Here is a 22,428-nt window from a genome sequence, read left to right as displayed (position 1 = left end):
ATGTCAGCTACATAAACACTAGTTAAATTTAGGAATGAGTTTTATCAGGTGGCATGGTGACTTGAGTATGTTATGCTCCAATGCAACGAGCCGAGGATTAGCAGGAAGTTCATTCCTATTATTTTTTCTCCTTCCTGGTAACTCTCTGACCTTGTGCTTTAGTGACAAATGGAGGGTAGCTTCTTCATTACATCCTTACAAGAGAACACAAATTGGAGGCACAGTGACTTGGAAGGTAGAACTTTAGAAATTAAAATGAATATGGATTTCGGGGATTTTCCTTGCCCTTTTTTTTGTGATGAATTATCGAACCTCTCAGGTTATTTTTCTACAGTGACACAGTTGAGAAAGGGAATGCAGCAGTGTGAGGTATCACAAGCAAGAGCCCACTGCATGTCACTCCATAGTGCTATGCATTGGTTCTCTAATGTGGTCTGCTGCTTCTGTTCCTCTTTGGGTCTTCTGCTATTCCTGAACCTTCCCCACTCAAGATGATCAGCTGCTTACAAGCTCCCAAGCACTATGACCTGATGCAAGATGATGCTTTGGAATGGGGTAATTTCTCTTCATATCAAGGGAAGAAAAATTATAAGATGTGTTAGGTTTCTCCTCAATGTGTTCTCAACAAAACATGACTGAAATAGGAAAACTCAATCGACTGGGAATTCGGTGTGATTTTGTTTTGAATGTTTACATGACAGAGTGGATGGAACTCCACTGTGCTTATCCCATCATCCTGCTTTTTGTGCCTAATTTTAAAATCTGTAGGTAGCATCCCATATATTGGATCATCGTCTTAAAACCTGGAAGCACGTTACAGTTGCATTTAACTTTTATTTCTAATATAATATTGAGACATACTGTAGTGTTTACCAGCAAAATAACACAGCTGCGCAGAATGGGAGTTGTAGTCTTTCATTGAAATTTTTTAATTCTATTTTCTATCAACACTTTGTGCTGATTTGAAGCTGGTTGGGACTACACTTATTTGTTAGTGCAAAGCTAAGGCTGGAAAATATAAAATATATTCTTTACTACACTACTCGAGCCTGTTCTGCCATTCAGTTAGATTATGGCTGATCTGTACCTCAAACCCATTTACCCGCCTTTGCTCCATTATGGTTGGGGTAAAGGTGTCGGCGACCTTGGAGCATAGGTTTTTAAACTGTTGTCTGCTCAAAGTTCTGATTTATGTCTGTCTGAGGCAAGGCACATCAGGTACCATGAGCACAGCATCTCAAAAATTCTGTAATATATTTGTTTATTGACTTACCGTCCTGATATTTTTGCTGTATAGTAAAAATAAATGATAGCACTGTTTTCCATTGGGTAATTGACACTGGCTTTCAAAAGATTTGGGTGGAGGACCCCCCACACAGAAAAGTTTGAAAATCACCACCTAAGGGCTCCAAACTGCCTGCTTTATACCTCCAGAAGCTGGGGGGTTTCAGGGGCAGTATTGGGGGTTTCAAGTGCGGTGAGGTGGGAGGAGGCTTGTGGAGCATTGACCTGGTGGGCCGAATGGCTTGTTTCTGTGCTGTAAATTCGATGTAAATCAATTAGCACTTTCCAGCTGATCTACATGTTTTGTATTAATTCTTTGTGCCTGCTCCATCTGAAAGTATCTGAACATATAGCTATTTTTGCACTAAAGCTACCTTATTCTTTGACTTACACAGTTGTTCAAGCAGACAATATCTAAAATGGACAGTTGTGGTTGGTTTGCTGTCTTTCCTTTAAGTTTATATTTCATGACAAATTTTAGTAAGATATCTGCTGAGGATTAGGACATTTCCACGTCAGCCTAGTGTCAACATCAAACTGGTATAGTACCCTTTTTGCTGACCTGATCTCAACTCTGGTGTAACATGATCAATTTCAGATTTTTTTTATTATTAGTTCATAGGATGTGGGCGTCGCTGGCGAGGTCAGCATTTATTGCCCTTGAGAAGGTGGTGGTGAGCCACCTTCTTGAACCGCTGCAGTCCCTTTGGTGAAGGTTCTCCCACAGTGCTATTAGGAAGGGAGTTCCAGGATTTTGACCCAGCGTCGATGAAGGAACGGCATTATATTTCCAAGTCGGGATGGTGTGTGACTTGGAGGGGAACGTGCAGGTGGTGGTGTTCCCATGTGCCGGCTGGCCTTGTCCTTCCAGGTGGTAGAGGTCGTGGGTTTGGGAGGTGCTGTCGAAGAAGCCTTGGCGAGTTGCTGCAGTGCATCCTGTGGATGGTACACGCTGCAGCTACAGTGCGCCGGTGGTGAAGGGAGTGAATGTTTAGGGTGGTGGATGGGGTGCCAATCAAGCGGGCTGCTTTGTCTTGGATGGTGTTGAGCTTCTTGTGTTGTTGGAGCTGCACTCATCCAAGCAAGTGGAGAGTATTCCATCACACTCCTGACTTGTGCCTTGTTGATGGTGGAAAGGCTTTGGGGAGTCAGGAGGTGAGTCACTTGCCGCAGAATACCCAGCTTCTGACCTCTTATAGCCACAGTATTTGTGGCGAGTCCAGTTAAGTTTCTGGTCAATGGTAACCCCCAGGATGTTGATGGTGGGGGATTCTGCGATAGTAATGTCGTTGAATGTCAAGGGGAGGTGGTTAGACCCTCTTGTTGATGGTCATTGCCTGGCACTTGTCTGGTGCGAATGTTACTTGCCACTTATCAGCTCAAGCCTGGATGTTGTCCAGGTCTTGCTGCATGCAGGCACGGACTGCTTCATTATCTGAGAGGTTGCGAATGGAACTGAACACTGTGCAGTCATCAGCGAGCATCCCCATTTCTGACCTTATGATGGAGGGAAGGTCATTAAGGAGCAGCTGAAGATGGTTGGGCCTCGGACACTGCCCTGAGGAACTCCTGCAGCAATGTCCTGGGGCTGAGATAACTGGCCTCCAACAACCACCACCATCTTCCTTTGTGCTAGGAATGACTCCAGCGACTGGAGTTTTCCCCCTGATTCCCATTGACTTCAATTTTACTAGGGCTCCTTGGTGCCACACTCTGTCAAATGCTGCCTTGATGTCAAGGGCAGTCACTCTCACCTCACCTCTGGAATTCAGCTCTTTTTTGACCATGTTTGGACCATGGCTGTAATGAGGTCTGGAGCCAAGTGGTCCTGGCGGAAGCCAAACTGAGCATCGGTGAACAGGTTATTGGTGAGTAAGTGCCGCCTGATAGCACTGTCGACGACACTTTCCATCACTTTGCCGATGATTGAGAGTAGACTGATGGCGGTAATTGGCCGTATTGGATTTGTCCTGTTTTTTGTGGACACGACATACCTGGGCAATTTTCCACATTGTTTGGTGGATGCCAGTGTTGTAGCTGTATTGAAACAGATGAGTTTCCCTCTGCTCTGCTCAACAATGTCCTTTAATTCAAACTTCAGAGCAGCACCCCAACATCAGCCATCCTTGTAGTCCATCAGTTTGCCAATTTTTGCCTAATTGTAAACAGTTTTCTGTGGTTTAGACTGTGTGCCACTTAAAATCGATCAAACTTCCAGGGATATTTGGACTCAGCAGAGAGAGGACTTTTGTTCCAACAATCTGGACCGGTTTTGCACCTCGTTGCTAGAGGTGATAAATAGCATGATAACCTACCATAGCATCCTGCCTTCCTCCCCCCCCACTGTTTTCCTTTTCAATGAATTGTACCAGTAAACGGGCATTATTTTTTAAAAATATGAACTTTATAACTAATTGAATTCTGAACTTTCTGAATTTTTAAAAAATGTTTCTCTTGTTATTTGCTTCTCAGAGACTGTTTCACTATCTGAAGATAAGCTAAAGGAAATGTCATCAGGTATTTGCATTTTCCTTGTTTTGCAACTTATATTATCTATGAGCACCAAAAGGAAACATCATAAGACATTTCATAATTCTACAGAAAATAAATTATATGGCCCTTCAATAATTTAAAAGTATTTGACTCTAGTAAACTTCTTGAATGTGTAGGGTAGTGAGTAAATAATGTTTTTTAAAAGCCTAAGTTAATCGCAAAAGATTTGATACAGACACCAATTAATATCTATAGTTTTCTATCATTTGAAGTTTTTCCCTCACTTTTGTAATTTTGGGCTATATTTAATCCATCGCCACTTCATTGTACCACATCACTTCCCATCATTGGTAAAACCACAAGACAAAGATAATATTAATTGACCTGAATTATCAGTGCAACTCAGCTGTTTTAATATAGTTTACTCCAAGAAAATAGAAAAACATTAAGTGGAACACAATAGACAAACAGAAGAACTGTCACTATAAGGTTCCCAGATAATAGTTTGTGTAAACCAGATTTGATTATCTGTGTGTTTGGGCCTCAATTGACTTTGCGTATTCAAAGCTATGTAATAGTCATTTTAAGCAAATACTTCTGACACAAAATATTTTATGTGCCAGCCAACTCTCAGCTTTTGAGTATTTCTGGCTTCTTGTTAGTGCCTGTAGATATTTTAATCTGTAAATGTTTCACACTGTAATGTAATGCCTTGGACATTGTTCTGTTTGGCCGTACCAGTTTAATATCAATCAGGCTTCTAGAACTGAACAATGATTACTGCTGGAGTTAGAATTGATTCTGCACAATTCTTTTATAGTCCATTAATCTTTTAGATCAATTATTAATGTGTAGTTTAGTGATGTGCACAAAATAATTAACAAATGCACAGCAATTAACCTAATTTAACAAAAATGGACAATATTCAGAGACACATTACCACTTCGTGACAGATTTGTCACATTTGCCTTAGTCAAACTGAAAGAGATCACAAAGTGTGTAAGGATCAGTTGTGGAGATCAGATGCAATTTGAGTAGACAGCTACTTTATTGTGTCACAGAGACTGGTAGGTTCCAGATTATTTTTGCTTGTCTCGAGTGCTATTTTAAATATTTAAATATGTCTATCAGCAACTCTATGCATCTTCGACTATTGTGAATTACCATAAGAAAACTGAAATATTGAGAACCTGGATGTTACCTTATTGACATGGGATCTTTAACTGTTTTGTTCTGCATTGCCATTAATGACTGTTACAATATAACTTTCACCTGTGTGTGCTGAAACTCTTGTGAATATTTTCATGTATCATCAGGATCGGTTCGCATTTTTGGTTTCAAGCACGTGAATCATAATTGCAACAATACGAACACAATATAAACCAGTTGGTGTTCAGTTAGTATTTAAACAGTAATAACTGGTGCTTTCAATTTCCTTTGTTTTGGAAGTGGCAGTATTGTGCAGTTTTAGTGCCGCTTAAGAAATATCAAAAGTATCGGTACATCACTCTGTTCAGCAATCTTCATAACATTTTTTTGTTAACTTTTGAATGACCAGAAACACAATATAACCTCCATGAACGTTTTAGATTTTTTAATTTGGAAAAGGAAGCTCTGTGAGCCACTGGGAAGAAACTGTTATACATTGCATTTACTCCACCCTAGCATCACAAGATGCTTACCCCACTGAGTGTTAGCACATACAGATTCACTTAGACTGGAGTATTTAAAGTTTGTTGCTTTTCTATTATTTTATATCATCCATTTCTACAACATGGGCAAAGCCATTTTCGTAAGACACTACTAGAAATTGATCCAGAATGGCCCAATTCTCTGCAATCTAAGAGGCAGAATTAAACATGCACATATTGATATTGAATGACACAACTTTTAAGCTACTAAGTGCTGAATTACAGTTACAAATCTGGCGAAACCAAATCCTGTTGATATTTAACGTTTTATTCTTTTAATTCCTTGATTGCAGCATGATCGCCACTTCTTCAGGCAATGCTGTACTCTGCCCTCCTTGATGTTGGTCAGGTAGATTTTAAAAAGTTACACATCCTGCCACTGGACTATGCCAACAATGGATTTGGTTTCTTAAATCACATGACTTCTTATAGTACACGGCCCATTCACAACTCTACCAATAAGACCCATACGAACGCTTGGAATGTTGGAACATGATCCTGAAAGAAAGTTCAATCCCCCATACACTGCCAATCAAACATGAGATTCAATTAGGATTCAAATCACAAATGCTCCAGATTAGGTAAAAGAATGTAAGATATAGTCCCAGAAATTCGTTCAGGCTACTTTTTAGGCACCAAATAGGCACAGGGAACGATCACTGCATCCAAAGACGGAGGCCCAAGGATCGCAAAAAAATTAGTCCTCAGGCCTCATCTGAATATCGTGGCAAGCTGCCAGTGAATGTCGTGCCTCCAAAGGCAGCTCGCCCGACCGAATAAGCAAATTTCGGCCGCATGCCTCGCTGGCAGCAGCCCTCAGGTAATGCCCGGGTGGGGGAGGATAGCAGGAGGGGGTCTGATCGCGGCCTACGGTGGCCATCAAAACTGCTGCGGACCCAGAAGGAACATATCAATATTAAAAAAAAAAATTAAACTTTTTTGTTGTGAAAACCTGTGCGGAGGAGGCCTGATGCCCAAATCAGGCGTTAGGCACTTCGTGAGCATATAGAAGATTCCTAATGCCTGTTTTAGGCAGCTACTCTAGGCGCCTGAAAAATGGACCAACCCAAAGGCACAACTGGCTTAATTTAAGGAGGTCCAGTTTCTATTCCATCAGGCATCCAGCCTCTAGCTCTTTCAAAAAAAATTTGGAGGCCATTGTCGAAGGAGGCCATTGTCGGATTCAACATGTGCTCTAAGAATTGAGCTGCAACGACATCATGAGTGCTGTGCTGCATAAACATGATGTGGAGATGCCGGTGATGGACTGGGGTTGACAATTGTAAACAATTTTACAACACCAAGTTATAGTCCAGCAATTTTATTTTAAATTCACAAGCTTTCGGAGGCTTCCCCCTTCCTCAGGTGAACGATGTGAAGGAGGTTATCTTACGAGGAAAGGTTGGACAAGTTGGGCCTGTAGACACCGGAGTTTAGAAGAATGAGATGTGATTTTATTGAAACATATAAGATCCTGAGGGGACCTGAAGGGGTACATGCTGAGGGGATGTTTCCCCTTGTAGGAGAGACTAGAACTAGAGGCCACAGTTTAAAAATAAGGGGTCTCCCATTTAAGACGGAAATGAGGAGAAATTTTTTCTCTCAGAGGGTCGTGAGTCTGTGGAACTCCTTTCCCCAGAGAGCGGTGGAGGCAGGGTCATTGAATATTTTTAAGGCTGAGTTCGAAAGATTCCTGATTAACAAGGGAGTCAAAAGTTATAGTAGGTAGACGGGATCTTATCAATTGGCAGAGCAGGCTCGAGGGGCCAAATGGCCTACTCCTGCTCTTAATTCGCATGTTCGTATGTTCATATGTAATGCGATCAAGAAAAAGCTGTTTGTTGTAGGAGAAATAAGACAGCCTTGAGAAAGAAAATTGTAGATAAAGCATAGATTTTTTAAAAATATAAAATTAGCAAAGCAATAACAAAACCATAAAGGAGCACTCAAAAATTGGAAAAGAAAAGAATATCTGTAAAGTCTCTGACCTTTAAAGAGCACCTCACTCAAGGAGCTTCGCTTTTGCTCATTCCAAATGGATGAATGGAGTGCCCAGCATAATCCTGTCCTAAATGGATGAAAAATCACACCAGACTTTATTTAAACGTATTGTAATATTTAATTAAATCTACAGCTCTATTTCAATGAGACCACTTTAGGTCAGGCTAAAAAGGCTAACGGGAAGACTAGACTAGAAGCTAATGTGACGTAAATCCAGCTATACGGATCTGAGCCAAGTGTCCTGGTCCCTCAGCATGTGATTTACAGCACTTGTTTGCTAAACAGACAGTAAAGGTTTGTCAAACGCTTTTCATAATATTATTGCCTGGAATTTCCACGGGAATTTTTCCATTCTCCAGCTGTAACTTCGGTCGAAGATCAACAGAATCCCCAGAGAAACAGGGTAAAGGGCCTTTACACCATTTCTCCGGGGATTCCAACAAAGTTACAGTGAGAGATCAGAAGAAACATTACCGGAGTTCCACCCCTCAGACCCTTTAAAATGAGGCTTCATAGAATAAAACTGGGCATAGGCTAATAAATTGTATCACTGTCAGCATTTCATTTTCTCCCTCTCAGTCTTCCACTTACTGCTTTCTTTTTACATTTTTTTTTTAGCAATAATGTTTATGTATCTACAATCTGTTTCTTTGAGAGCAGATGCCCAGATTGGAAGATTTATAGGTAGATTCTATTCTCAGAGAATTATCCAGAGTGGCTGTGATTCAAAGGCCCCACAAAGACACGAGTATTGAATTTATCTTTTGTTGTGGCTTTTCTCTTCTCTCTGGTCAACCTCATGAGTGGATAATTTCACTGCTGAACATGGAATATTCTACTCATACCACATATGGAAAGATGGGTATAGAGGGATATGGGCCAAGTGCAGGCAACTGGGACTAGCTTAGTGGTATAAACTGGGCGACATGGACATGTTGGGCCGAAGGGCCTGTTTCCATGTTGTAAACTTCTATGATTCTATTTAAAATAGAATATTAAAAATAATCTAAAAATAAAAAGCGTGGATATATGAAAACTAACTTCACAGCTTCCACATGTGTGAAAGAATGCCATTTACTCTAGTTAATATTAGTTTAATGTTTATCACTTCCTTTCTTCAATTGAAAGTTTTCCCTTTTGAATTTTTATGCTGTTACAAACTTCAAGCATACCTTCCCTCAGGTTAACTGGTGCAGGTCACTTCAATGAAGGATATGCTGATAGTGTTGAATGAAGTAGGGAGGGAGGAGGCTCGTGTGGAGCATAAACACAATCATGGACCTGTTGGGTCGAATGGCCTATTTCTGTGCTGTACATTCTAAGTAATTCTATGTAATGAACAGTCCCTCGCTTCTTGTGTTTAGTGACCAATATCTAATCATACAATAGTGCAGCTCAGGGGGTGTTAACAATAGTACCCCCATGTGATGTGATCTGGGTATCATGGGAGAGAATTTCAACACACAGCCGTCTATTTTGCACCTGAAAAATGGGCAGCTAGGATTTGAAAATCTGGGTAGGGGGTTGGGGGTGTGTATCTCACCTGTCCCATTGACGCTCAAGGTCACTTGATGCTACATTCAGGCAGGCCTGTAAACGGGCGAGCAGCCTGTCTGCCTCAAATTGGCGTAAGGCTGCTTTACTATGGAAATCAGGATCCAATGGCGATTGTAGCACCCCGATGCAAAGTTCAGCTTCAAAAGGGCAGAGCATGCAGCATGCAGGCTCCACAAAGTTCTGCCCCAACTCTGGTCCATTTTGCTGCGTCAAGATAAGCATGGCTGGGTCCCAGCAGAAATCCTGCCACCAAGAGGAAGCCCGCCAGTGCCTAGCTGCAAAATCCCGGGAGTGCTGTGGCAAGACCACTGCAGCACCAGAAAAGGTGGCCAAAGATTGGCAAATCTTGGTAGGTCTCAGCAGAAGGTAAGTGGGGGCCAGATTGGTGGCAGGTGGAAGTTGTTACAAGTTCCTCTCTCTCCGTTAGATGACCTCAAAGCCACGTGCCATAGTCCTGGGAAGCGACAGTAACTGGGGTGGATGCCAGGAAAACCCACTGGAAATCTTTGTCCTGTCACGATTTGCATGAGTTGGGTGAGGAAAGGGCAGCCAATAATGGTCCCAGTGGGATCGGAGGAAGAGAGATCCAGGTCAGGGCGGTGAGGTGGTTGTAGGCCTCACTGCCAGATTTTGCCTCACTCCCTGCTGGTATCCTATCCCATTTCAGACTGAATCACAGAGGAGAATCCAGCCCATAGTCCCAGCTGCTGTAGAATTTGGCTGTAAGGGGATGAAAATAACAGGAGAAAATAAGAATTGTGGTCCAGTTATGTTGCCTTGTCCATACAGATATTTTTGGCTAACACACCGGCTCCAGCTGACAGTAACGATGTGACAAAATCTTCAGGCCAGTGATACTTAAGGGGAATTCTAAACTGGTGTGAACCCACTTTAATATAAAACATATCACTTAAATGTAACGCATTTCCAAATCCTTCCTGTGGAAAAATGGTCAAAATCCCAAAATGCAAGAGCTGCCATTTCCTGATGCAATCTGCACAGTCTCTGTGCGATCCCGAATGAAAGACTTGCCTCATGCTGTTTTGTACTTTTAGCCCGCCATTTTGTAATGAATTTGCAGAGAGACAGAGAGCAATTCTGCCAGACCGTGATGGACTGTCAGTCCCCCTTGCTGGATGACGATATGTTTCTCCATTTTTCTATTCAGCTGTCCTCTTCAGTGCCACAGTTCTAGAGTTACGGAACAGTTTCTAACTTTGAGCCATCAAGACAGAGGCGCATGATTTATAATTTATGAGGGCACCCATTGAGCTGTCACTTTCCAAGCAGGTGTTGAGAAACTGGCAGGCAGCCAGAGCAAAAAAGAGGATTCTGAGCTCATCACTAAATACTCTAAGATGTTGGCTGACATATTCTGGTGATATTTATTCCTTTTTTCATAAGAGGTATTTTTACAAACACTTCTTAGTTCATAAACAAAGTGGTCTAACAACATACTTAAGTATCACTGGCCAGAGATTTTGTCAAATTGTTGTTGTCAGCTAGAGTCGGTGTATTAGGCATAAATAACTGTACAGACAAGGCAACATAACTGGACCACAGATTTTATTTTCTCCTCTTATTTTCATCCATATATAGCCCTAAAAATGGAGTAGTGATGTTTTTCTGTATTCAAGTTATGGCGACAACTAAACTGCTTTCAAATTGTTTACATTTTATAATAAAAATCATAAAAAGTCATGTTTTTATCATGGTAATTTGAAATGTTTACAATCTAAAGCAATTTATGATCTGATCAGTACTATTCTTTCACTAGATTTTAGGTGTGCATAAGTAGCATTTCATAATTTGTGATCTGGGGCTTTGCAGATGAAAAATGTTTAAATATGTAACATAACAGCTTAGAAATTATTATTGGCAATATTAACAGATAAACAATTATCAGGTCCACTTGACATTCCTCTGCCTTCTATTTTTCTATAGGTTTTAACCTTTTAATTTAAAGATTGAAATGTTCTTTGATGCAGCATTCACTATTACAGCTTATCTAAAACTGCTTTCCACGTGGAATGTTTTTTCTCCAGTGTGCTTTCACGAAAAAAGTGTGTGGTAGCATGAAACATACTATTAAAATGCATACATATATTTGTGTGTATGTAATGCATCAAATACGAGACATGAAAGCAGCAGGGAGGAGGATATTTTGCAATGATATAAATATGTTGCTTGTGCACGGGCCATCCAGACCTCAGTGGTCTTTTCCGCAACTGTATCACTGGAAGTAAACATTTTCATGTAATTTTATGAGTCCACGCTGTTGACAGTGACCCTCGTCCAAATCAGAAATCGTGGATCGTAAGTAACAAAATCTCCAATTTGTTCTATTAGAGGGCAAGGCTCCCTGGTGCAGCATAGAACCATAAAATTAATCCCGTTATATCAATCCAGCAGATAACCTGATATCTTATAAAATAATGACCATGTAATAACAATTTTACCAGTAGTATATTTGGGATTAGAGTTACTATGTTAGCATGGATTGAGGATTGGTCTCCTTACCTAAGGAAGGATAAACTTGCCTTAGAGGGGGTGCAACAAAGGTTCACTAGATTGATTCCTGGGACGAGAGGGTTGTCATATGAGGAGAGATTGTGTAGAATGGGCCTATATTCTCTGGAGTTTCGAATGAGATGTGATCTCATTGGAACATATAAAATTCTTAGAGGGCTTGATAGGGTAGATACTGAACGGTTATTTCCCCTGGTTGGAGAGTCTAGAACTAGGGATCATAGTCTAAGAGGTCGGACATTTAGGACCGAGACGATGAAAAACTTCTTCACTCAGAGGGTTGTAAATCTTTGGAATTGTCTACCCAAAAGGGCTGTGGACGCTCAGTCATTGAGTATATTCAGGATTGAGATTGATAGATTTTTGGACTCTAGGGGAATCAAGGGATATGAGGATCGGGCAGGAAAGTGGAGTTGAGGTCGAAGATCAGCCATGATCTTATTGAATGACAGAGCAGGCTTGACAGGCCGTATGGCCTACTCCTGCTCCTATTTTTTATGTTCTTATGCAAGCTTCCATTGATGTATATTCTCTACATTTCAGACAGTAGACAGATATTTGCCCTAAAAGTACATTGATAAATCTAGAGTGTCACCCTGTGCACTAAATGATCTGTAGTGACAAATACACATGGAAGACTTCAATTAAATGGATACACAGCTGTAATACCTGTATTCCCATTGAAGCCTCATTACTTCAGTGGGAATTTCATAAGAGAAGTGATGAGAATTCCCAAATAGTTGTCAACAGTCTGTGACTGACAATAACAAGCATTCTTTTGTCAGGCAAAAAAAGATTGTACACGATTCCCGAGGACAGGCTACAGGAGGACAGGCAGCAGAAGGTGACACTGCAACTCACTCACTTAATGCTGTAGGGGATGGAGATGTGGTGCTGACCACAGATAGTTGGTGCTGACCAAATGTTAATGGCCAAAGATCAGAAATAGTTTCTCTTTTTTGAGGCTCACACTCTGGGGAGATCCTTGCATTAGCCTGACAGGAAGTAAAAAGTGGACACCAGAAATGTCATTGCATTTCTCATTCTACTTATAGCCATAGAAGCTGGAAGCAGGAACGATGTTGCAGAGAGAGAAATGGATCCAATGCCAAAACCTTCAACATCTGACACTGCCAGTAGAGATTGGCCCACTCTGTCATGAATCCTATCACTTGCACTCACCAGCTCAGATAGATTAGCTCAAAGTGACACAGATAGTCTAAATGAGGAATTGACACACGGTGATTCACAACTTACAAGGAAGCTAGAGGATAAGGTGATGGACGTGGAGCATGATGTACCTGGCTGAAGGCTCAGGAGATGTCAGACATGTTTTTGAGCAGTCAGACGATGATCTCGGGGTCATGCCATGAAAAGAATGTTTGCAGAGCATCAGAACCATATGATGGCACTACAAAGACTCTTTAAAGATGTGCAACAGATAGCAGGGATGGCAGTAAAGTCCAATGATGTCCTTTGCAGCAGTATCAGTGAGATATCTCCACAATGCAGAGCATCCTGATGTGAGTGACAGTTGCAGGAATTTCTGCATACATCCCACAGAACACAGAGGCTTCCTAACATATAACTCTGTGGATATATTAAGGAATGATTTTCTAGGGCTATACAATCTAGTAACTTCGGTATATGTAGAAGGTTCTGAATCTCCTGCGAAGCTGCCTTATAAGCCTAACTTCCCAAGTTGCTTGCTGTTCATCCTCATCTTAGTTTCATAGTATGATACATAGTATGATACAGCACAGAAGGAGGCCATTCGGCCCATTGTTCCTCTGACGGCTCTTTGAAAGAGCAATCCAATTAGTCTCACTCCCTTGCTTTATGCCCAAATCCCTGTAATTTTTTTTCCCTTCAAGTATTTATCCAATTCCTTTTTGAAAGTTATTATTGAATCTACTTCCACCACCCTTTCAGGCAGTGCATTCCAGATCATTACAACTCAAAGCGTAAAAAATGTTTCCTCATGTCGCCTCTGGCTCCTTTGTCAATCACTTTAAATCTGTGTCCTCTGGTTATCAACCCTTCTGCCACTGGAAACAGTTTCTCCTTATTTACTCGATCAAAACAATTCATCTCCCACCTCCAACAAATAAATGGTAAAGATGGAAATCCCCATAGGGAAAAAAACATTTTGCAACTTATTCCCTCATATAAGGGAAATTCCGCAAACAAGAAACAATCTTGAGGGAGACTTACAAACATATTTAATGAGGGGCCGAGATAGAGTGGATAGGGAGGACCTTTCTCGCTTAGCAGAGGGGTCAGTTACCAGGGGATTTAAAGTAATTGGTAGAAGAATTAGAGGGGAGCTGAGGAGAAAATCTTTCACCCAGAGGGCAGTGGGAGTCTAGAACTCACTGCCTGAAAGGGTGGTAGAGGCAGAAACCCTCAACTCATTTAAAACCTATATGGATATGCACTTGAAGTGCCGTGACCTACAGAGCTACAGACCAAGTGCTGGAATGTGGGATTAAGCACGACGCAATGGGCCAAATGGCTGCCTTCTGTGCTGTAACATTCTATGATTTTATAGCTTAGAGCCTCCACTCTGTGATCGACTGCCTTGCTGAAACTAGCCTTTGAATTTTTGGACTGACCCCCACCTCATAGCCCTAGCAATGCTGAATGCCATGAACTCACAGGCACCGTTGGTGTCAAGCATTGCTAAGGATGTTAATGAGGGAAATCATAGAATAGTAACATAGAACGGTTATAACACAGAAGGAGGACATTCAGCCCGTGCTGGCTCTTTGTAAGAGCGATCCAGTTAGTTCCATTCCCCCACTCTTTCCCCGTAGCCCTGCAAATTTTTTCCCCTTCAAGTATTTAAGCAATTCCTTTTTGAAAGCCATGATTAAATCGGCTTCCACCGCACTTTCAGGCAGTGCATTCCAGATCATAACTACTCACTGTGTAAAAATGTTTATCCTCATGCCGCCTTTGGTTCTTTTGCCAATCACCTTAAATCTGTTCCCTGTGGTGCTTGACCCTTCCACCAATGGGAACAGTTTCTCTTTATTTACTTTATCTAAACCCTTCATGATTTTGAACACTTCTATCAAATCTCCTCTCAACCGTCTCTGCTCTAAGGAGAACAACACCAGCTTCTCCAGTCTATCCACGTAACTGAAGTCCCTCATCCCTGGAACCATTCTAGTAAATCTTTTCTGCACCCTCTCAAAGGCCCTCACATCCTTCCTAAAGTGCAGTACCCAGAATTGGACACAATACTCCAGTTGTGGCTGAACCAATGTTTTGTAAAGGTTCAACATAACTTCCTTGCTTTTGTACTCTAAGCCTCTATTTATAAAGCCCAGGATCCCGTATGCTTTTTTAACCACTTTCTCATCCTGTCCTGCCTCCTTCAAAGATTTGTGCACATATATCCTCGGGTCACTCTGTTCCTTCACCCCCTTTAGAATTGTACCCTTTAGTTTATATTGCCTCTCCTTATGCTTCCTGCCAAAATGTATAACTTTGCACTTCTCTGTGTTAAATTTTATCTGCCATGTGTCTGCCCATTTCACCAGTCTTCCTATGTCCTCTTGAAGTCAATTACTATCCTCTTCACTGTTTAATACACTTCCAAGTTTTGTGTCACCTGCAAATTTTGAAATTGTGCACTGTACACCCAAGTCCAAGTCATTAATATATATATAAAAAAAAGCAGTGGTCCCAGTGTTTTTCAGACTGGACAAAGGTATACAGTGGCACTCCCTCCTGGGGAACACCACTGTATACCTTCCTCCAGTCTGAGAAACAACCGTTCACCACTACTATTTGTTTCCTGTCACTTAGCCAATTTTGTATCCATGCTGCCACTGCCCCTTTTATTCCATAGAATCATAGAATCATAGAAAATTTATGGCACAGAAGGAGGCCGTTCGGCCCATCGTGTCTGCGCCGGCCAAAAATGAGCCACCCAGCCTACTCCCACTTTCCAGCACTTGGTCCATAGCCTTGTGGGTTAAGGCACTTTAGATGCATATCCAGGTACTTTTTAAATGTGATGAGGGTTTCTGCCTGGACCACCCTTTCGGGCAGTGAGTTCCAGACCCCCACCACCCTCTGGGTGAAAAATATTTTCCTCAGCTCCCCTCTATTCCTTCTATCAATCACTTTAAATCTATGCCTCCTGGTTATTGACCTCTCTGCTAAGGGAAATAGGTCCTTCCTGTCCACTCTATCTAGGCCCCTCATAATTTTGTACACCTCAATTAAATCACCCCTCAGCCTCCTCTGTTCCAAAGAAAACAACCCCAGCCGATCCAATCTTTCCTCATAGCTAAAATTCTCCAGTCCTGGCAACATCCTCGTAAATCTCCTTTGTATCCTCTCTAGTGCAATTACATCTTTCCTGTAATGTGGTGACCAGAACTGTACGCTGTACTCAAGCTGTGGTCTAACTAATGTTTTAAACAGTTCCAGCATAACCTCCCTGCTCTTAAATTCTATGTCTTGGCTAATTAAGGAAAGTATACTGTATGCTTTCTTAACCACCTTATCTACCTGTCCTACTACCTTCAGGGATCTGTGGACATGCACTCCAAGGTCCTTCACTTCCTCTACTCCTCTCCGTATCCTTCCATTTATTGTGTATTCCCTTGCCTTGTTTGACCTCCCCGAATGCATTACCTCACACTTCTCCGGATTGAATTCCATTTGCCACTTTTCTGCCCACCTGACCAGTCCATTGATATCTTCCTGCAGTCTACAGCTTTCCTCCTCACTATCAACCACACGGCCAATTTTTGTATCATCTGCAAACTTCTTAATCATGCCCCCTACATTTAAGTCCAAATCATTAATATATACCACAAAAAGCAAGGGACCTAGTACTGAGCCCTGTGGAACCCCATTGGAAACAGCCTTCCAGTCACAAAAACACCCATCAATCGTTATCCTTTGTTTCCTGCCACTGAGCCAATTTTGGATCCAACTTGTACTTTCCCTTGGATCCCATGGGCTTGTACTTTTTTGACCAGTCTGACATGTGGGACCTTGACAAAAGCCCTGCTAAAATCCATATAGACTACATCAAACGCACTACCCTCATCGAACCTCCATGTTACCTCCTCAAAAAATTCAATCAAGTTAGTCACTCCCTTAACAAATCCATGCTGAATGTCCTTGATTAATCCATGCTTTTCTAAGTGATGGTTTATCCTGTGCCTCAGAATTGATTCCAATAATTTGCCCAACACCAAGATTAGACTGACTGCTCTGTAATTGCTTGGTCTATCCCTCTCTCCCTTTTTAAACAATGGCACAACGTTAGCAGTCCTCCAATCCTCCGGCACCAAGGCTGCATCCAGGCAGGATTGGAAAATGATGGTCAGAGCCTCCGTTATTTCATCCTTTGCTTCTTTTAACAGTCTGGGATACATTTCATCCAGGCCTGGTGTTTTATCTACTTCCAAAGATGCTAATCTTCTACATACTTCTTCTCTCACTTTGTTTATTCCTTCCAATATTTCACACTCCTCCTTAACTACAACACCTGCACATCATCCCTCTCTTTTCTGAAGACAGACGCAAAATATTCATTAAGAACCGTACCAACATCTTCCATCTGCACACATAGGTTACCTTTTTGGTCTCTAATAGGCCCTACTTTTTCCTTAGTTATCCTCTTGATCTTTATGTATTTATAAAACATCTTTGGGTTTTCCCTGATTTTACTTGCCAATATCTTTTCAAGCCCTCTCTTTGCTTTCCTAATTTCCTTTTTAATGTCACCCCTGCACTTTCTATAATCCTCTAGGCTTTCTGTAGTATTGAGTTCTCAGTCTGACTTTTCTGCCTTATCTTACCCTGTATGCTCCTTGACATCCAGGGGGCTGTAGATTTGGCAGTCCCACCCTTTTTCTTTGTGTGAACATGTTTAGTCTGAATTCCTTGAATCTCCCCCTTGAATGCCTCCCACTGCTCTGACATTGATTTACCTCCAAGTAGCTGTTCCCAGTCCATTTTTGCTAAATCAATTCTCAGCTTAGTAAAATTGGCCTTTCCCCAATTGAGAACTTTAACATCTGTTCTATCTTTGTCCTTTTCCATAACTATGCTAAATCAAACTGAATTATGATCACTACCACCAAAATGCTCTCCCACTGATGCTCCTTCCACCTGCCCAGCCTCATTTCCTAAAACTAAATCCAGAACTCCACCGCCCACCCCCCATCTTATTAGGCTTGCTAGATACTGACTAAAAAAGTTCTCCTGAATGCAATTTATGAATTTTGTGCCCTCGATACCCTTCACACTGTTTGCATCCCACTTAATATTAGGGTAGTTGAAATCCCCAACGATTACTGCCCTATTCTTTTTGCACTTCTCAGAAATTTGCCTACATATTTACTCTTCTATCTCCCTCTGACTGTTTGGGGGTCTATAGTGCACTCCCAGTAGTGTTACTGCCCCTTTTTTGTTCCTTAGCTCAACCCATATGGCCTCATTTGATGATCCTTCTAACATATCATCCCTCCGCACAGATGTAATTGTTTCTTTAACCAATATTGCCACCACCCCTCCTTTTTTATCCCCCTTCTATCTCGTCTGAAAACCCTGTAACCAGGAATGTTGAGCTGCCATTCCTGCCCCTCTTTAAGCCATGTTTCTGTAATAGCTAAGATATCAAACTGCCACGTGTCTATCTGTGCCCTCAGCTCATCTGCCTTACTCACTATACTCCTTGCAGTGAAGTATATACCATTAAGCACTGCCAAACTCCTTTGTTGTTTATTTTCTAACCTTTGTTTCCTCTGCCTTCCAAACTCACTTACTAATTTTCTGCCTTCCATTTCCAGCTCTGTTTCTCTCCCATCTGAATCTACATTCAGGTTCCCATCTCCCTGCCAAACTACTTTAAACCCTCCCCATGGGCTTCAGTTTTGCTGACCAGCTTACTATGCGGCACTTTATCAAACGCCTTTTGAAAGTCCATACACAACATCAGCGCCATTGCCCTCATCAACCCTCTCTGTTACCTCATCAAAAAACTCAATCAAGTTAGTTAAACACGATTTGCCTTTAACAAATCCATGCTGGCTTTCCTTTATTAACCCACACTTGTCCAAGTCACTATTAACTTTGTCCCAGATTATCATTTCTAAAAGCTTCCCCACCACCGAGGTTAAACTGACTGGCCTGTAGTTGCCGGGTTTATCCTTACACCCTTTTTTGAACAATGGTGTAACATTTGCAATTCTCCAGTTCTCTGGCACCACCTCCTATCTAAGAAGGATTGGAAGATTATGGCCAGTACCTCTGCAGTTTCCACCCTTACTTCCCTCAGCAACCTAGGATGCATTCCATCCAGACCAGGTGACTTATCTACTTTAAGTACAGTCAGCCTTTCTAGTATCTCCTCTTTATCAATTTTTAGCCCATCCAGTATCTCAACTACCTCCACTTTTATTGTGACTTTGGCAGCATCTTCTTCCTTGGTAAAAACAGACACAAAGTACTCATTTAGTACCTCAGCTATGTCCTCTGCCTCCATGCGTAAATCACCTTTTTGTTCCCTAATCAGCCCCACTCCTCCTCTTACTACCCATTTACTATTTATATGCCTATAAAAGACTTTTGGATTCCCTTTTATGTTAGCGGCCAGTCTATTCTCATACTCTCTCTTTGTGCCTCTTATTTCCTTTTTCACTTCTCCTCTGCATTTTCTATATTCAGCCTGATTCTCACATGTATTATCAACTTGACATCTGTCACACGCCCACTTTTTCTGCTTAACCTTACTCTCTATCTCTTTCATCATCCAGGGACCTCTGGCTTTGGTTGCCCTATCTTTCCCCCTCGTGGGTATGTACCTAGACTGTACCCGAACCATCTCCCCTTTAAATGCCACCCATTGTTCGATTACAGTTTTGCCTGCCAATCTTTGATTCCAATTTATCCGGGCCAGATCAATTCTCAACCCACTGAAATTGGCCCTCCTCCAATTAAGTATTTTACTCTAGATTGCTCCTTGTCCTTTTCCAAAACTAATCTAAACCTTATGATACTATGATCACTGTTCCCTAAATGATCCCCCACTGACACTTGCTCCACTTGACCCACCTCATTCCCCAGAACCAAATCCAGCAATGCTTCCTTCTTCATTGGGTCAGAAACATACTGATCAAGAAAGTTCTCCTGAACACACTTCAGAAATTCCTTCCCCTCTTTGCCCTTTCCACTATTACTATCCCCATCTATATTGGGATAGTTGATATCCCCCATTATCGCTATTCTATAGTTCTTGCACCTCTCCATAATTTCCTTGCAAATTTCTTCCTCTATATCCTTGCCACTAATTGTTGGTCTATAGAATACACCCAGTAGTGTAATGGCATCTCTTTTGTTTCTTAACTCTAACCAAATAGATTCTGTCCTTGACCCCTCAAGGACATTCTCTCTCTCCAGTACTGCAATATTCTCCTTAATCAATACTGCCACCCTCCCCTCCTTTTTTTCCTTCCCTATCTTACCTGAATACCTTGTATCCAGGAATATTTAGTACCCAATCCTGCCCTGTTTTTGAGACTAATTGACAATGGAGGTATGTAATGCCCAATGTGTGGGATGGCCCGCATTTCTTCATCTTCCAGTGGCATTGCTATTTGCAGGTTTCTCACATTATAATGGTGGACAGGAACTAGTGTCTTGCTCCTATTTTTATATTTCCTCCCACTGGCTGCATGCAAAACGTCGTCTGTGTGACCGGGCATTTGATTGTTCCCAACGTCATGCTAGCTGCTATGGTTGTTGCACAATATTTTCCTTTACCTTTTTATGCTATGTTTGTTCTTCCTTTCTCCCATCATTCTAAACTCATCTTGCAGTTTGGTGATTCATCATCTAACATGAATCCACAAGCCGGAATGGTGTGTTGTCTCACTACATCACACCTGCAGGTCCAGGTCGTCCCTTTCAGGGCACAGCACTCCATGTCTGGTGCGATTCATGTACCATCGTTCTTTATCAAATGTCACGGATACTCCTCGTATTGCTTATGTATCGGCCAATTGCCGAATCCTCAATTACTCCGACCGATTCTACCTGGTACACCTTCCAAGGTTGGCTTCCATTCTTTTCCAGTAGGGACAAGGCCAGTACTATCAGGATTATATTATTTTCGTCCTCTATTCAGGGGGGGGGGGGCAAGAATGTTATCCCCATAAACAAACTCCCCAGTCCCTTTGAACCACTTCCTTAATTGTTCTTCATGGATAAACGATGGAATCCGGTTGCTCTCTATGTCATCTCGGCATTTCTGGATCACATTCATCACAAATGCTGTGTACAGGCTGCACATGATACCACTAGTAAGATTAAGGCTTTCATTAACCTCATTATTCACCTGTATTAGTTCATTTATTGTGTCTTGGAACCCCCAAGATTCCTCACCAATTCCTCGGTGTTCTGGTAATCACTCAGATTGTCCCCTTCTTGTTGGTTCATGTTTACCAATAATCGTTTTAATTGTCTTCTCATCACCTCATCATGCTCCCGCATGCTTTCTGCATCTATCCAATTCACTCCTGTGAACCCTGCTTTGACTCCTATTCCTATCCATTCTGCTAGATCTTGCTCCCTCCTTTCATTTATCTTCTCATCCTTTTCCTCAGGTCCAGTCTCCTTCTTATTTTTTCCTAGTAGTCCCTTCAATAATTCTCCTGTCATCTTATCTATAATCTGTGAATAATTCCTTCCACATAATTCCACAGATATATTTAAATTCATATTTAGCAAAACCGGTACAATTTCGAAATGCACATCATTATACAGTGCAGTCCCCCATTCAATCAGTCTGTTTTTCACATCGTTCACCTGAGGAAGGGGGAAGCCTCCGAAAGCTTGTGAATTTAAAATAAAATTGCTGCATAAACAAGCAGAGAAGGGCTTGTTTGCTTTCTGGGCATGGACACCATGCAGTTCTGGTGCTGGGTTTGGAAGAACCTCTGTCTTTAATGTTGTGCTGAGGAGAGACAAAGTTGATCCTCCATCTAGAGATCTTTCAACATAGTTTTTAAAATTCATTCTCAGGATGTGCATCGCTGGCAAGGCCGGTATTTATTGCACATCTCTAGTTGTCCTTAGAAGGCCGTCGTAGCCGCCGCCTTGAACCGCTGCAGTCCGTGTGGTGAAGGTGCTCCCACAATGTTGTTAGGTAGGGAGTTCCAGGATTTTGACCCAGCGTTGATTAAGGAACGGCAATGTATGTCTTAGCCAGGATGGTGTGTTACTTAAAGGTGGCGTTGTTCCCATACAGATGCTGCCCTTGTAGGTTGAGTTTGGGAGGTTCTGCTGAAGAAGCTTTGGCGAGTTGCTGCAATACATCCTCTAGATAGTGTACACTGCAGCCATGGTTCGCCAGTAGTGGAACTGAGGGTAGACATTTAGATTAGTGTATGAGATGCCAGTCAAGAAAGAAGCTTCATTTATATTAGTACCTTTCACAACTTCAGGATGTCCCATAGCGCTTCACAACCAACAAATTACTTTTGAAGTGTACTCATTTCTTGAGCTGCATCACTGAGCTTGTTAAGGATCCACATAGCTTACCACCCTTTCCTGGCTGGAAATCTGGTGTGAGAATATTCATTGTTATCCAGATTTTTGATAAAGCCAAAATGTGTCTGTACAAAAAAAAAACCCACCTAAAAGATAAAAAGAACTTGCATTTATACAGTACCTTTCATGTCCACGGGGCACCTCAAAGTGCTTCACAGCCAATGAATTGCTTTTGAAGTCTGGTGACGGTGGTTTTGTAGGCAGAAGCAGTAGCCAATTTGTGCCCTGCAAGGTCGAACAGACAGCAGTGAGATCTCCTTAGACACGGGGATGGTGCCAGAGGACTGGA

The 22,428-nt window shown here is 41.8% G+C and overlaps 1 protein-coding gene across 10 annotated transcripts in view; it reads left to right on the top strand.

Moving 5' to 3' along the window:
• The window catches only part of unm_hu7910 (un-named hu7910), a 247,657-nt gene that overhangs the window by 115,368 nt on the left and 109,861 nt on the right, over positions 1-22,428 (top strand). For all 10 annotated transcript variants that reach the window (XM_067980168.1, XM_067980165.1, XM_067980167.1 and 7 more), the window contains one exon: positions 3,757-3,801. In XM_067980168.1, the coding sequence (XP_067836269.1) occupies positions 3,757-3,801 (45 nt within the window). The remainder of the gene's footprint in view (positions 1-3,756; positions 3,802-22,428) is intronic.

The sequence above is a fragment of the Heptranchias perlo genome, chromosome 3 (genome assembly GCF_035084215.1).
Source record: "Heptranchias perlo isolate sHepPer1 chromosome 3, sHepPer1.hap1, whole genome shotgun sequence".
Lineage (NCBI taxonomy): Eukaryota > Metazoa > Chordata > Chondrichthyes > Hexanchiformes > Hexanchidae > Heptranchias > Heptranchias perlo.
Note: the sequence above shows the minus strand (reverse complement) of the source record. Positions and strands in the feature narration are given on the sequence as shown.